The sequence below is a fragment of the Anomaloglossus baeobatrachus genome, chromosome 11, assembly GCF_048569485.1.
Source record: "Anomaloglossus baeobatrachus isolate aAnoBae1 chromosome 11, aAnoBae1.hap1, whole genome shotgun sequence".
Taxonomy (NCBI): Eukaryota; Metazoa; Chordata; class Amphibia; order Anura; family Aromobatidae; genus Anomaloglossus; species Anomaloglossus baeobatrachus.
Genome location: NC_134363.1, coordinates 8,608,533 through 8,622,369, shown reverse-complemented (window position 1 = coordinate 8,622,369; position 13,837 = coordinate 8,608,533). Strand labels below are relative to the sequence as shown.

The window sequence follows — 13,837 nt, the reverse complement described above, 5'->3', positions numbered from 1 at the left end:
GTGATTGGGTGCAGTGTGACACCTGTCACTCAGCGTGGAGGCGTGTCTCACTGCAACCAATCACAGGCGCCTGTGGGCGGGGAAAGCAGGGAATACGAGATTGTTTAATGGGCGGCCGGCTTTTTCAAAATAGTAAAAGCCGCCGGAGCAGTGAGAAAGCCGTGCAGCGCCGGGGATCGGGGATCGGTGAGTATATGAGAGAGGGCTGCTCACTTCAGTCACTCAGGGGATTAGCGGTCACCGGTGAGTCTTCACTGGTGACCGCTAATCAGGACGCGGCACAGACAGAGCCGCAGCATCACAATGAAGTCGGGTGAAGTTCACCCGACTTCATTCTGACAGTGCGGCTCTGTCTGTGTCTGCTGTCATCTGCCATTCAGCTCTGCTACATGGCTGTCTGTGTCTGCTGTCATCTGCCATTCAGCTCTGCTACATGGCTGTCTGTGTCTGCTGTCAGCGGCCATTCACCTCTGCTACATGGCTCTCTGTGTCTGCTGTCATCTGCCATTCAGCTCTGCTACATGGCTGTCTGTGTCTGCTGTCATCTGCCATTCAGCTCTGCTACATGGCTGTCTGTGTCTGCTGTCATCTGCCATTCAGCTCTGCTACATGGCTGTCTGTGTCTGCTGTCATCTGCCATTCAGCTCTGCTACATGGCTGTCTGTGTCTGCTGTCATCTGCCATTCAGCTCTGCTACATGGCTGTCTGTGTCTGCTGTCATCTGCCATTCAGCTCTGCTACATGGCTGTCTGTGGCTGCTGTCATCTGCCATTCAGCTCTGCTACATGGCTGTCTGTGTCTGCTGTCAGTGGCCATTCAGCTCTGCTACATGGCTGTCTGTGTCTGCTGTCATCTGCCATTCAGCTCTGCTACATGGCTGTCTGTGTCTGCTGTCAGCGGCCATGTAGCAGCGCTGAATGGCAGATGACATAGTAAAAAATACGCATTACAAACGCTAGTAAAATCTCAGAAATAGCATCGCACTTGTGTTGCACTCGCACCTAACGTGAACTAAAATCAGCCGAGTTTTTTTCAGCCCAGTCGGACCGATTTTACTCGCATAGATGTGTTTCCACCCTTACCCAAGAACTGGTCAGGTCTTTAGGCTGTGTGCACACGTTGCGTTTTTTACCGCGGAAACGCTGCGTTTAGAACCGCAGCGTTTCAGTGGCAAATTGCATGCTTTCAGCTTTCCCAGCAAAGTGTATGAGAAAGCCGAAAAATCAGTGCACACGCTGCGTTTCTTTCCGCAGCGTTTTGGATGCCAAAAATCGGTGCGGAAAGAAAAGCAGCATGTCACTTCTTTTGTGCGTTGTGGCTGCGTTCTCTCCCCCATTGAAATCAATGATGTGGGGTCAGAACGCAGCTACACCGCAGTTCGCTGCTTTTTTGTTGCGGTCCGCGGGCTTTGTCGGCACGCCAGAACGCAGGCATTTACCTGGAAGTGAGGTCAAGAGGTTTCCTGTTGACCTCACTTCCTGGCAAAGTCCAGGAAAGCCCCCGGTGTCTCCAAAGTGCCCGCCCCGACCCCCGACCCCCCTCCCGAAAATCCAACATGGCCGCGCGCACAGTAGCGCACCGGCCGCCCTGCTCCTATGATTTCTGTCGCATGTGCAATAACACATGCGACAGAAAAATGCCCCCCAGGCCCTGCCCGGTCACCCCCTATTGCCCCTGATATTCCCCCTTACCTGTCCGGTCGCAGCGCTGATCCCCCGCGGCCCCCTCCTCCTTCACAGCAGACGCCGGTCAGTGCGGTCACATGAGCAGAGCAGCTGACAGCCAGCACTGTGTTCAGAGAGCTGTGCTGGCTGCTCGCACTCTGCAGCTGTGACCCGGGGAGAGTGGGTGCAGATTTTTGGCACCCACTCTCCTCAAATGGAGGGTCTGCCCTCCTAGAAAATGGGGGATACGTTTCCTGAACGTGCCCCCATATTCTAGAAGGTCCAGAGGCGACGTGGGACGTCCATATGGATTTCTGCGGACCCATTTTTTTCAAATTTTTTGATTAAATTGGAGAACAAGGGAATGATTTGGGGAGTGTTTTTTCTAATAAAAAAATTTTTGTCATTTTTTTTGCTTTTGTTTACTGTCAATTAGTTATGTCGGGTGTCTAATAGACGGCGTGACATCACTAATTGCTGGGCTTGATGCCAGGTGACATTACACATCTGGTATCAACCCCATTTATTACCCCGTTTGCCAACGCACCAGGGCGCGGGATGAGATGGGGCGAAGCGCCAGGATTGGCGCATCTAATGGATGCGCCACTTCTGGGGCGGCTGCGGCCTGCTATTTTTAGACTGGGAAGAGTCCAATAACCATGGCTCTTCCCACCCTGAGAATACCAGACCCCAGCTGTCAGCTTCACCTTGGCTGGTGATCTAATTTGGGGGGACCCCACGTTATTTTTTTTTTTAATTCTTAATTTATAAATAAAAAAAAAAGCCTGGGGAGCCCTCCAAATTGATCACCAGCCAAGATGAAGCTGCCAGCTGTGGTTTGCAGGCTACAGCTGTCTGCTTTACCCTGACTGGCTATCAAAAATAGGGGAGACCCCCACGACATTTTTTTCATTGTTTTTTGTTTTTTTTATTGGATAAATACTAAGCTAGGCACCCTTTAGTGCCACATGAAAGGTACTAAAGGCGCCAGCTTAGAATATGCAGGCGGGGGTGGGACGTTATATATATTTGACATCCATTCATCCATTGACGCTTTTTAGGCTGTGTGCCCACAATCAGGGTTTGCAGCGTTATGGGCGCTGAGTGTTTTCCCTGCGTCCATAACGCTGCATTGTGCAGTAGAAGCACAGTGGAAGGATTTTTGGAGATCCCATGCCCACTGTGCTTCTTTTCTCCGCAGCATAAACTGACCGGTAGCGTGGCTTCCCGAGCCTCAGCATGTCAATTTATGCTGCGGAGACGAGAGTGTTCTCTGCAGGTAGCATAGAGCTCCACAGCAGCCTGAACCCAAATCGTGGGCGTGGGCAGCTGCAGGAAGGCTGGCACTGTGTACTAGACGCCGTGTCGCTGGATCATGGCCACATAGCCTTAGGCCCCTTTCACACGTCAGTGATTCTGGGACGTTTGTGCTTTTTTTTAAACGTACCAGGATCACTGACATACGCGGACCCATTGTAATGAATGGGTCTGCTCACACGTCAGTGATTTGTCACTGCACGTGTCTCCGTGCGGCGTACCCGCGTGTGCGTGATTGCCGCACGGAGACATGTCCATTTTTTTTTCTGGCATCACTGATGTTCCACGGACCACGCAGTGGTGTGGTCCGTGAAACACGTGCCAGAAAAAAAACGTGCTTTTAAAATAAAAATTATTTTAACTCACCCGGCGTCCAGCGATGTCCTCTGCAGCCCGTCCTCCCTGCTGCTTCTGAGCCGGCTCATTATTGTCGTGCATATTCATGATGTGCGACACAGCCGACCCGGAAGCAGCTGCTGCGGGGGTCAGCGCCGGCCGGATGCTCCGTCGCGGGAGGATTCAGCACCACGGACAGCGGGAGCAGGCGCAGGTGAGTTAATCTCTAAGTGCAATCACGGGCCACGGAGAACGGAGCCCGGATTGCACTTAGACAACCCATGTGTGCCGTGATTCACGGCACACGGAGGGACATGTGCGTGTTTTACACTGACGTGTGAAACGGGCCTAAAAGTGAGAATATTGTTGCTACAGCAACATTTTGGGTGAAGTAGCTGTGGATTCAAAATGCTTAATATACTCCTGAATAAAATCCTTGAGGGGTGCAGATTCCAAAATGGGGTCACTTGTGGGGGTTTTCTGACGTATAGGTACCCAAGGGGCTCTGCTAATGTGACATGGTGCGCGAAGTTTATTTCAACTTTTCCAAAATTCAAATGGTGCTCCTTCCATTCCAAGCCCTCCCATTTATCCAAACAGAATGTGGAGAAGGAAATGACATCACAGGTTTTTTTTCCAAAGGTCTGTGTTCAACCAACTTTATTAACACTGACAAGTCTTAAAAAACGCACCTAAAAAAACGCATGAAAAACGCATGTGTTTTCGATGCCTTTTTCTCAAAAAAAGCATTGTTTACAATTCTCCCCTCTGCCAGAGGGTGCGTTTTTTTCCGCGCTGAAAAAAAAGCAACGTGTGCACATACCCTGACTCAGATGATCATTGTTATCAGCAAACAAGCTGAGCCCCTCTCCTCCTACACATTACCATATGTGCCAGTCGAGGTCAGAAAACTTAACCCTAGCACATCATTCCCTGGTACTCAATTGTGCCCACTGAACTAAGGAAGAACCACTATGTGTGTATAGCTTTAAGTGTCAGCTCCTGCCCAGAGCTTGTGTTTACTTTACTCTTCTCCTTATCTCCTGCTTCCCCCTGAAGCAGAGAAAAAAAAAAAAAAGCGGCTCTTTATGGCTCGTTCACTTTGATGATTCGGCTCATATCGTTCACTTCAAAGAGCCGGCTCAAAGAATCGGCTCGTTCGCGAACGACACATCACTACTGTGCTGGTCTGGGGACCCTCCCCCAACATGTCTGCAGCGTGCAGCACTGGCTGGTACTAGTGGTACCACGCCACCGCTGCTGCTGCTACGTCACGGAGCAGGAGCAGGAGCGGTGAGTATTGTGCTCACCTTGCAGCCCCTGCGCGCTTCCGTAATGGCCCCTGCTCGTGCCCCCCTGCGATCTGCCCCCCCCCCCCCGACATCCCGATCTGCCCCCCGCCATCTCTATTCTGCAGCTCCTCCGGTATCTCCCTCCTCCTTTGCTCTCCTTGCAGCCCCTGCGCGCTCTTGTGATTGCTCCTGCGCGCTCCCGTAATGGCCCCTGCCCGTGCCCCCCTGCGATCTGCCCCCCCGACATCCCGATCTGCCCCCCCGACATCCCGATCTGCCCCCCGACATCCCGATCTGCCCCCCCACATCCCGATCTGCCCTCCGACATCCCGATCTGCCCCCCCCGACATCCCGATCTGCCCCCCCACATCCCGATCTGCCCTCCGACATCCCGATCTGCCCCCCCCCCGACATCCCGATCTGCCCCCCCCCCGACATCCCGATCTGCCCCCCCCGACATCCCGATCTGCCCCCCCCCGACATCCCGATCTGCCCCCCCCGACATCCCGATCTGCCCCCCCCGACATCCCGATCTGCCCCCCCGACATCCCGATCTGCCCCCCCGACATCCCGATCTGCCCCCCCCGACATCCCGATCTGCCCCCCCCCGACATCCCGATCTGCCCCCCCCGACATCCCGATCTGCCCCCCCCCCGACATCCCGATCTGCCCCCCCCGACATCCCGATCTGCCCCCCCCCAACATCCCGATCTGCCCCCCCCCGACATCCCGATCTGCCCCCCCGACATCCCGATCTGCCCCCCCCCGACATCCCGATCTGCCCCCCCCGACATCCCGATCTGCCCCCCCCCGACATCCCGATCTGCCCCCCCCCCCCGACATCCCGATCTGCCCCCCCCGACATCCCGATCTGCCCCCCCCCGACATCCCGATCTGCCCCCCCGACATCCCGATCTGCCCCCCCCCGACATCCCGATCTGCCCCCCCCGACATCCCGATCTGCCCCCCCCCGACATCCCGATCTGCCGGCCTCCCCCCGTGATCTCTATTCTGCAGCTCCTCCGGTATCTCCCTCCTCTGCTCTCCCCCTCTGCTGTCCCCCTCCCCCTCTGCTGTCCCCCTCTGCTGTCCCCCTCTGCTGTCCCCCTCCCCCTCTGCTGTCCCCCTCTGCTGTCCCCCTCTGCTGTCCCCCTCCCCCTCTGCTGTCCCCGTCCCCCTCTGCTGTCCCCCTCCCCCTCTGCTGTCCCCCTCTGCTGTCCCCCTCCCCCTCTGCTGTCCCCCTCTGCTGTCCCCCTCTGCTGTCCCCCTCCCCCTCTGCTGTCCCCCTCCCCCTCTGCTGTCCCCGTCCCCCTCTGCTGTCCCCGTCCCCCTCTGCTGTCCCCCCGACGTCCTCTTACCTGTCTTCACCGGCCGATCACATCTGCCTCCATCGCTGGGTCCTTCTTCCTGGGTCTTCTGCTGAGCTGTCCAACTTCCTGGCTGCTGCTGTAAAGCTGTTCCTCCTGCTAATCCTCTGGGTACTGTGAGTATAACTTTTTTTTTTTTTCTTTTTTTTTTCCTCTATCCCCTTTCTATTTTTACACCTCATGCGTCCGTGCATCCCGCCGAGCGCTGATCAGGGGTGCACATAACGGATCGGCATCCGTGGTCAGTTTTTGGCGTGACAAAAAGCATCGGGGATACAGAAAAAAAAGTCATGCCAAAAATTGAGCAGGGATGCCGATCCGTTATGTGCATCCCTGATCAGCGCTCGGCGGGACGCACGGACTGATGCAATACAAAAAGCGTCGGGGATACGGAAAAAAAAGTATCGCATCTGTCCGTGCGTCCCGCTGAGCGCGGATCAACATCCCTGCTCAATTTTTGGCGTGACTTTTTTTTTTTTTTCCGTATCCCCAGCGCTTTTTGTATCTCATCCGACCGTGCGTCCTGCAGCGGCCGATCAGTGCACTGCGTCTGTGCGTTTGAAAAGTCAAATGGCGTTCCTTGTCTTCTGAGCCCCGCCATGCGCCCAAACAATTGATTTCCATCACATGTGAGGTATCTGCGTACTCGGGAAAAATTGCACAATACATTTTATGGTGCATTTTTTCCCGATACCCTTGTGAAAAAAAAGCTGCCTAGTTGAAGCAACAGTTTTGTGGTAAAAAAAAATTTTTTTCTTTTCACGGCTCAACGTTATAAACTTCTGTGAAGCCCCCAGGTGTTCAAAGTGCTCACCAAACATCTAGAAAAATTATTTGAGGGCTCTAGTTTCCAAAATGGGGTCACTTGTGGGGGAGCTCCATTGTTTAGGCACCTCAGGGGGTCTTCAAACCCGACATGGCGTCCGCTAATGAGTGCAGCTAATTTTGCGTTCAAAAATTCAAATGGCGCTCCTTGCCTTTCGACCTCTGCCGTGCACCCAAACAATTTATTTTTACCACATATGGGGTATCAGAGTACTCAGGAGAAAATGCACAATAAATTGTATGGTGCACTTTCTCTTTTCTCCCTTGTAAAAATGAAAATTTTATGGCTAAAGTAACATTTTTGTGTTAGAAAGTAACATTTTCATTTTTTCCTTCCACATTGCTTTGGTTCCTGTGAATCACCTAAAGGGTTAATAAACTTATTGGATGTGGATTTGAGCAGTGTGAGGGGTGCAGTTTTTAGAATGGGGTCACTTTTGGGTATTTTCTGTCACCTAGGCCTCTCAAAGTCACTTCAAATGTGATGTGGTCCCTAAAAAAAATATGTTGTAAATTTTGTTGGAAAAATTAGAAATTGCTGATGAACTTTGACCCCTTCTAACTTCCTAACGAAAAAAAAATTTCTTTCGAAAATTGCGCTGGTGTAAAGCAGACAAGTGGGAAATGTTATTTAGTAACTATTTTGTGTGACATATCTCTCAGATTTATGGGCATAAATTTTCACACCCATGGGTTGGTCCGAGGAAATCAAGGAAGAGAAGGGAGGGTCAGTATGGTTATCGTGGGCCCCCACATGGGTCCTCTGGTCCTCCTGCCTCTTCTTCTTCCTCTTTTTTGGAGCAAAGACGAATGGGGGACTATTACCCTCATACGAGAGCGCATCAGGCCAGGGGAGGATTTTGAATTTATCTGATATCTCTCTCACACCTAATGATTATGCGGTCCTTTCTAGGGGTCTGGGCTTTATCCCTTCAAATCGGTTTGATTGTTTTGGGTGGATAAAGGACCTTGAGCTTTTCGGTAGAAAACTTAAGTGGAAGCTATTCTTTGAGCACAATACCCAGGAACAATGTAGGGCCTTGGGCATCTTGGAGGAAGATTATGAGTGTTTTCAGTCTCTTTCTGACCTTCTTAGGGATAGTACTAGAGGGAGAGGAGATGGTCCTTTCACTAATTTGAAGAGACCAAGTAAAAAGTCTCCACCAGTTCAAAGCTGTACAAGTGTTGATATTTTTCTTAAACTTGTACAGGATGATCTTCAAAAAATCCCTCAATCACTATATGGTCTGGAATCTAATCTGACTAAAGATGAGTTCCAGGCACTTGATCGGTTATCTAAGAATGATGAGATTATTGTAAAAAAGTCCGATAAGGGCGGAAACCTTGTAATTCTGAGTCATGTACAATATCTTGATATGTGTCACGCTCTACTTAATGATAGGGATACCTATGAACGGTTGCCTCATGACCCTACGTTAACATACACTAATGTTCTTCTATCGTTACTTGATGAGGCTAGGCATAGTAACCTGACATCAGTGAACGAACATGAGTTCTTGAGACCACACTGTCCAGTAGTTCCGGTATTCTATGCCCTTCCGAAGGTGCACAAGGGTCTTGTGCCTCTGAAGGGTAGGCCCATTGTTGCCGGCATTAACTCTATGTCTCAGAACATTGGCATCTATATAGATAAAATCCTACGCCCCTTTGTCACCTCCCTTCCCTCTTATGTTAGGGATACTCCACATCTATTGCAAATCCTGGAGGACGTCAATGTGGGCCGGGATACTATTCTGGCCTCCATTGATGTGGAGGCACTCTACAGTTCTATTCCTCATGATCTGGGTATCAGCGCTGTAGCCCATTTCTTGAGGTCTAGGGCTGTTGAGTGTTCAAGACATAGCAAATTTGTTGAGGAACTCTTATCCTTTACCCTGCATCATAACTATTTTTTATTTAATACTCAGTACTTCCACCAGCTCAGGGGTACAGCTATGGGGAGCCCATGTGCCCCCAGTTATGCTAACCTGTACCTGGGCTGGTGGGAGGAAACTGTAGTTTTTGGGGGGGAGGATGGGGAGTCTCATCAATGTATCGGACTATGGGTCCGGTACATTGATGACATCCTCATCCTCTGGACAGGATCTATTTTTGAGTTCGAACAGTTTGTTGAAGGCCTCAACAGGAATTCTCTTGGGTTGAGGTTTACTCATACATGTGATCGAAATTCCATTACCTTTTTGGATTTGGTAATATGTAAAGATGAGGGGGGTAAAATTCATACCCTTACTCATCGTAAACCAACAGCGACCAATTCCCTTCTTAGGTGGGATAGCCATCATCCTCTCCCACTTAGGAAGGGTATCCCAAAGGGGCAATTTCTGCGGATCCGCAGAAATTGCTCTAGGGAGAGTGATTTTAAGGCTCAAGCCTCAGATCTCTTTGGTCGCTTCTTGGATAGGGGGTATCCCAGAGGGATTCTACAGCAATCTTATGCCCATGCCAGGGACACTAATAGGCATAATCTTATGATCCCCAGGGTCCGTGGGGACGATTCTAATATTACACGAGTCATTGGGACCTTCGATGTACAGTCCGAAAGGGTATTCTCGGTGATAAAAAAGCACTGGAATATCCTGAGGGCTGACCCCGATTTGGCTAAATATATTGCTAAATCTCCAAGTATTACCTATAGACGGGGTCGTACTCTAGGCGATAGATTGGTGCATAGCATGTACCAAAGACCTAGGTCCCCTGGAACCTGGTTGGATAGACGTCTATGCGGAATGTTCCATTGTGGCACATGTAAGTACTGTGGGTCCATGGAACAATGTAAAAGAGTGAGTAGTGCGGCTACAGGAAGAATTTTCTTCCTGCGTGACTTTTGTAACTGTAAAACCTCCGGTGTTGTCTATAAGGCTACCTGTACATGTCCTTTGGACTATGTCGGGAAGACTTTGAGGGAACTCCGGAGGCGGGTTGGCGAACATCTCTCTGATATCCGGAATGGACGAGATACGCCAATTTCTCGCCATGTAAACATGGTTCATGGTGGTGATGTTACGCATGTTCGGTTCTCGGTTTTGGAAGTGGTTAGGCCTAGCCCTAGGGGGGGTGATTTCGATAGGGTTGTATTGCAAAGAGAATTGGCATGGATTTTCAAAATGGGTTCATTGGCTCCGAGAGGGCTTAATGAACAACTTTCCTTTTCTTGCTTCCTCCCTACTTAGTATGTATGGAATCCTAAATTGTTTGATAGTCCTTATGCCCTACTTTGGATGAGTTTCTCAGTTTGAGAAAAAATCATATTGATGGTTACTATATATGTACATTGCTTGCTCTGAGATATGTGTAAAAAATCCAGACGCCCCCCCCCCCCCCCCCTCTTCTCCTTTTTTGGTGATGTGTGTGGGGGGAGGATACACCTGGATATAGCTATAATTATGGACTTAGCCGGGGTTTAGGGTTTAATTTTCTAATGGAAATAGGCGATTGGTCAAGTTATGTACACTGATGTGTTATGAACTATGTGTTATGTATTCTATCTATTTATTATTTGTGCCAAGTGTTGTAAGCGGGGACTCCAACTGTCATTGCACTTGTCTGTAAACTTGTTGTATTATGTGTGGTTAATAATTGCCACTACTAGTAATAAATATATTGAAGGGTCTGATTGTAGTATTATTACAGCGATTGGCTGACACGATTTATTTGTATGATTAATGGCATGAATCTGTCTAGAAGGGTACTTTTATCTTTATTTATGGATGGTGCTCTGACACGGGGGGTCCCACGTATGTGGTACTAGTGTTGGGGTGGCGTTATCGCATCATTAAGATTTATATGCGCGTTGCCTAGGGGTCCCGGACCTGTGCGTTATGTATTGAGGCGCCGCCGGGTCCCTCTGTTTATGCGCTCTGCCGGACATTTGTCTGTGCATGCGCGATGGGAGGCGTTGTGGCGTCACACGGCCGGTAGTTGTTTATGCGCGTTGCCAGGGATATCCCGGGCATGCGCACTAACCGGGTGCGTGTGGCGCCGCTGGGCCTCCCTCTGGGCGTACGCGATATGTGCGGTGCGAGGGCTGCCGGATGTTTGTGTGCGTTGCCCGGGAGATCCCGGGCATGCGCACTGACCGGCTTGTTGTGGCACCGCTGAGCCTCCGTATAGGTTTGCTTGTTACCTAGGAAACTTGGGACAAGTTTCCCTATCATGCTAATGGGGATGTGGGACGGCCCTATATTAGACTATGTCTATTCACTACGCCCGCACCACACTAGGCAATCTGCACCTGTTGAGTGGCTTATATTTGCATAATTGATTGATTATTCCCAGCTGCTCCTGGCTATTTAAATCCATCCTGATATGCAGCTTCATGACGCCTCGCCCTGGACTATGGTAGTGTTATATCTTCAGCATTGTCTGTCTACTATGGATCCCTGCTGATGGCGCCATGAACCTGCATATCTGACAACTATATCTCGTTGGGCAAGTACTTTATTATACTCTATCAAATGCTCCATATCACATGTGGTGTCTATGTTTAAAAATGTCTGTTTTATTGTAAGTTGTGGTTGCTGATTTAGTATGTTTATCTTGTAGCCTCCTGATGAACCATACGTTTGTGCTGTATGGGGAAACGCGTTGAGGTGGAGATAACCTGTTTGAGGTGGAGATTATCCAATCTATGAATTTGAAGGCTCACCTCCAATACAAAGGAAATTGCTGGAGAGTTGCCCCATATACTTCCTTGGACTTTTAAGGATTGAAATCTTCCTTACTTCCATACTGTGTGGCGCTGCCTGAACCAGTCTGTATGGTCCCAAGGATAAGTTGGGCTCTGACTCTATCCCCATTTTCTGTGAACCTTCACTTTTTTGACAACTGTTTATGGTTATCGTACATATTGTCTGTGTATTTTATATATGCGACCACTGGTCTAGTTATTTATGGATATATCTGCACGTTGGTGGTATGTAGTTTTGATTTATACAAAATAAAAAAATCAAAAAATTGGAATAATTGAACTAATTACCATAAATTTTCAAAGTTTGAAAATTGCGAAATTTTCCAAATTTTCGCACAATTTCCTAAATTTTTACAAATAAACACAAAAAGTATCGGCCTAAATTTACCACTGACATGAAGTACAATATGTCATGAAAAAACAATGTCAGAATCGCCAGGATCCGTTGAAGCGTTCCAGAGGTATAACCTGTCAAAGTGACACTGGTCAGAATTGCAAAAAATGGCCCGGTCATTAGGGTGTTTTAGTGGCCGGGGGTAGCGTCACTATGTGACATGTTACTTACTTTACCAAACCAACAACTTTCAAACATTACAGCAGCCCTAGCTCTTGAGCCACAAGCTTTGATGATGTCAGAGGGAGGATTTTTTGTAGATGAACCTGCAGACCAGCCTCTGACTCCACGTCAGATTACACAGGACACAGTTTTGGGGACAAAAGAATCTGAATTTTCCCTTCAGCTACATAGTGATACAGTCATGGTCGGACTGGGGTGTCTGGGGCCCACCAGGGGAAATAACTCTAGGGGCCCACCCTACAGCTACATGCAAATATCTATTAGCCACTATCCCCATTATTGTGGAGCGCTGACTGTAAAGCACAGGCGGCTCCTGCACATCTCCTGTGCACACACACAATAACTCTGTACAATTACAGTAGTTTGCAGTAATGGGATCTTTGGTGACAAGTTATCACCGATCCACAGGTTTGGTAGGTGATAACTTATTGACTGGTGGAACCAGACCAGTGGAAACCGCACCGACCGGAAGATTGGGGAACTTTTATCCCTGATATGACACTTGTATGCCCATTATACAATGCAGCGGCAGGTGGGATGTGTGACCGCAGCTCCATTCATCCTCTGTGGGGTGGGATGTGTGACCGCAGCTCCATTCATCCTCTGTGGGGTGGGATGTGTGACCGCAGCTCCATTCATCCTCTGTGGGGTGGGATGTGTGACCGCAGCTCCATTCATCCTCTGTGGGGTGGGATGTGTGACCGCAGCTCCATTCATCCTCTGTGGGGTGGGATGTGTGACCGCAGCTCCATTCATCCTCTGTGGGGTGGGATGTGTGACCGCAGCTCCATTCATCCTCTGTGGGGTGGGATGTTTGACCGCAGCTCCATTCATCCTCTGTGGGGTGGGGTGTGTGATCGCAGCTCCATTCATCCTCTGTGGGGTGTGATGTGTGACCGCAGCTCTATTCATCCTCTGTGGGGTGGGGTGTGTGACCGCAGCTCCATTCATCCTCTGTGGGGTGGGATGTGTGACCGCAGCTCCATTCATCCTCTGTGGGGTGGGATGTGTGACCGCAGCTCCATTCATCCTCTGTGGGATGGGTTGTGTGACCGCAGCTCCATTCATCCTCTGTGGGATGGGTTGTGTGACCGCAGCTCCATTCATCCTCTGTGGGGTGGGATGTGTGACCGCAGCTCCATTCATCCTCTGTGGGGTGGGATGTGTGAGCGCAGCTCCATTCATCCTCTGTGGGGTGGGATGTGTGACCGCAGCTCCATTCATCCTCTGTGGGGTGGGATGTGTGACCGCAGCTCCATTCATCCTCTGTGGCGTGGGATGTGTGACCGCAGCTCCATTCATCCTCTGTGGGGTGGGATGTGTGACCGCAGCTCCATTCATCCTCTGTGGGGTGGGATGTGTGACCGCAGCTCCATTCATCCTCTGTGGCGTGGGATGTGTGACCGCAGCTCCATTCATCCTCTGTGAGGTGGGGTGTGTGATCGCAGCTCCATTCATCCTCTGTGGGGTGGGATGTGTGACCGCAGCTCCATTCATCCTCTGTGGGGTGGGTTGTGTGACCGCAGCTCCATGCATCCTCTGTGGGGTGGGTTGTGTGACCGCAGCTCCATGCATCCTCTGTGGGGTGGGATGTGTGAGCGCAGCTCCATTCATCCTCTGTGGGGTGGGGTGTGTGACCGCAGCTCCATTCATCCTCTGTGGGATGGGGTGTATGACCGCAGCTCCAGTCATCCTCTGTGGCATGGGATGTGTGACCGCAGCTCCATTCATCCTCTGTGGGATGGGGTGTA

General features: G+C 50.4%; 1 protein-coding gene across 1 annotated transcript in view; it reads left to right on the top strand.

The window, feature by feature from the left end:
* LOC142256322 (uncharacterized) overlaps positions 1-11,730 on the top strand; it is a 22,919-nt gene extending 11,189 nt beyond the window's left edge. Inside the window, exon 4 of the mRNA XM_075327949.1 lies at positions 11,365-11,730. Within this exon, the coding sequence (XP_075184064.1) occupies positions 11,365-11,410 (46 nt within the window). The 3' untranslated portion in view covers positions 11,411-11,730. The remainder of the gene's footprint in view (positions 1-11,364) is intronic.
* The last annotated feature ends 2,107 nt before the right edge of the window (positions 11,731-13,837 follow it).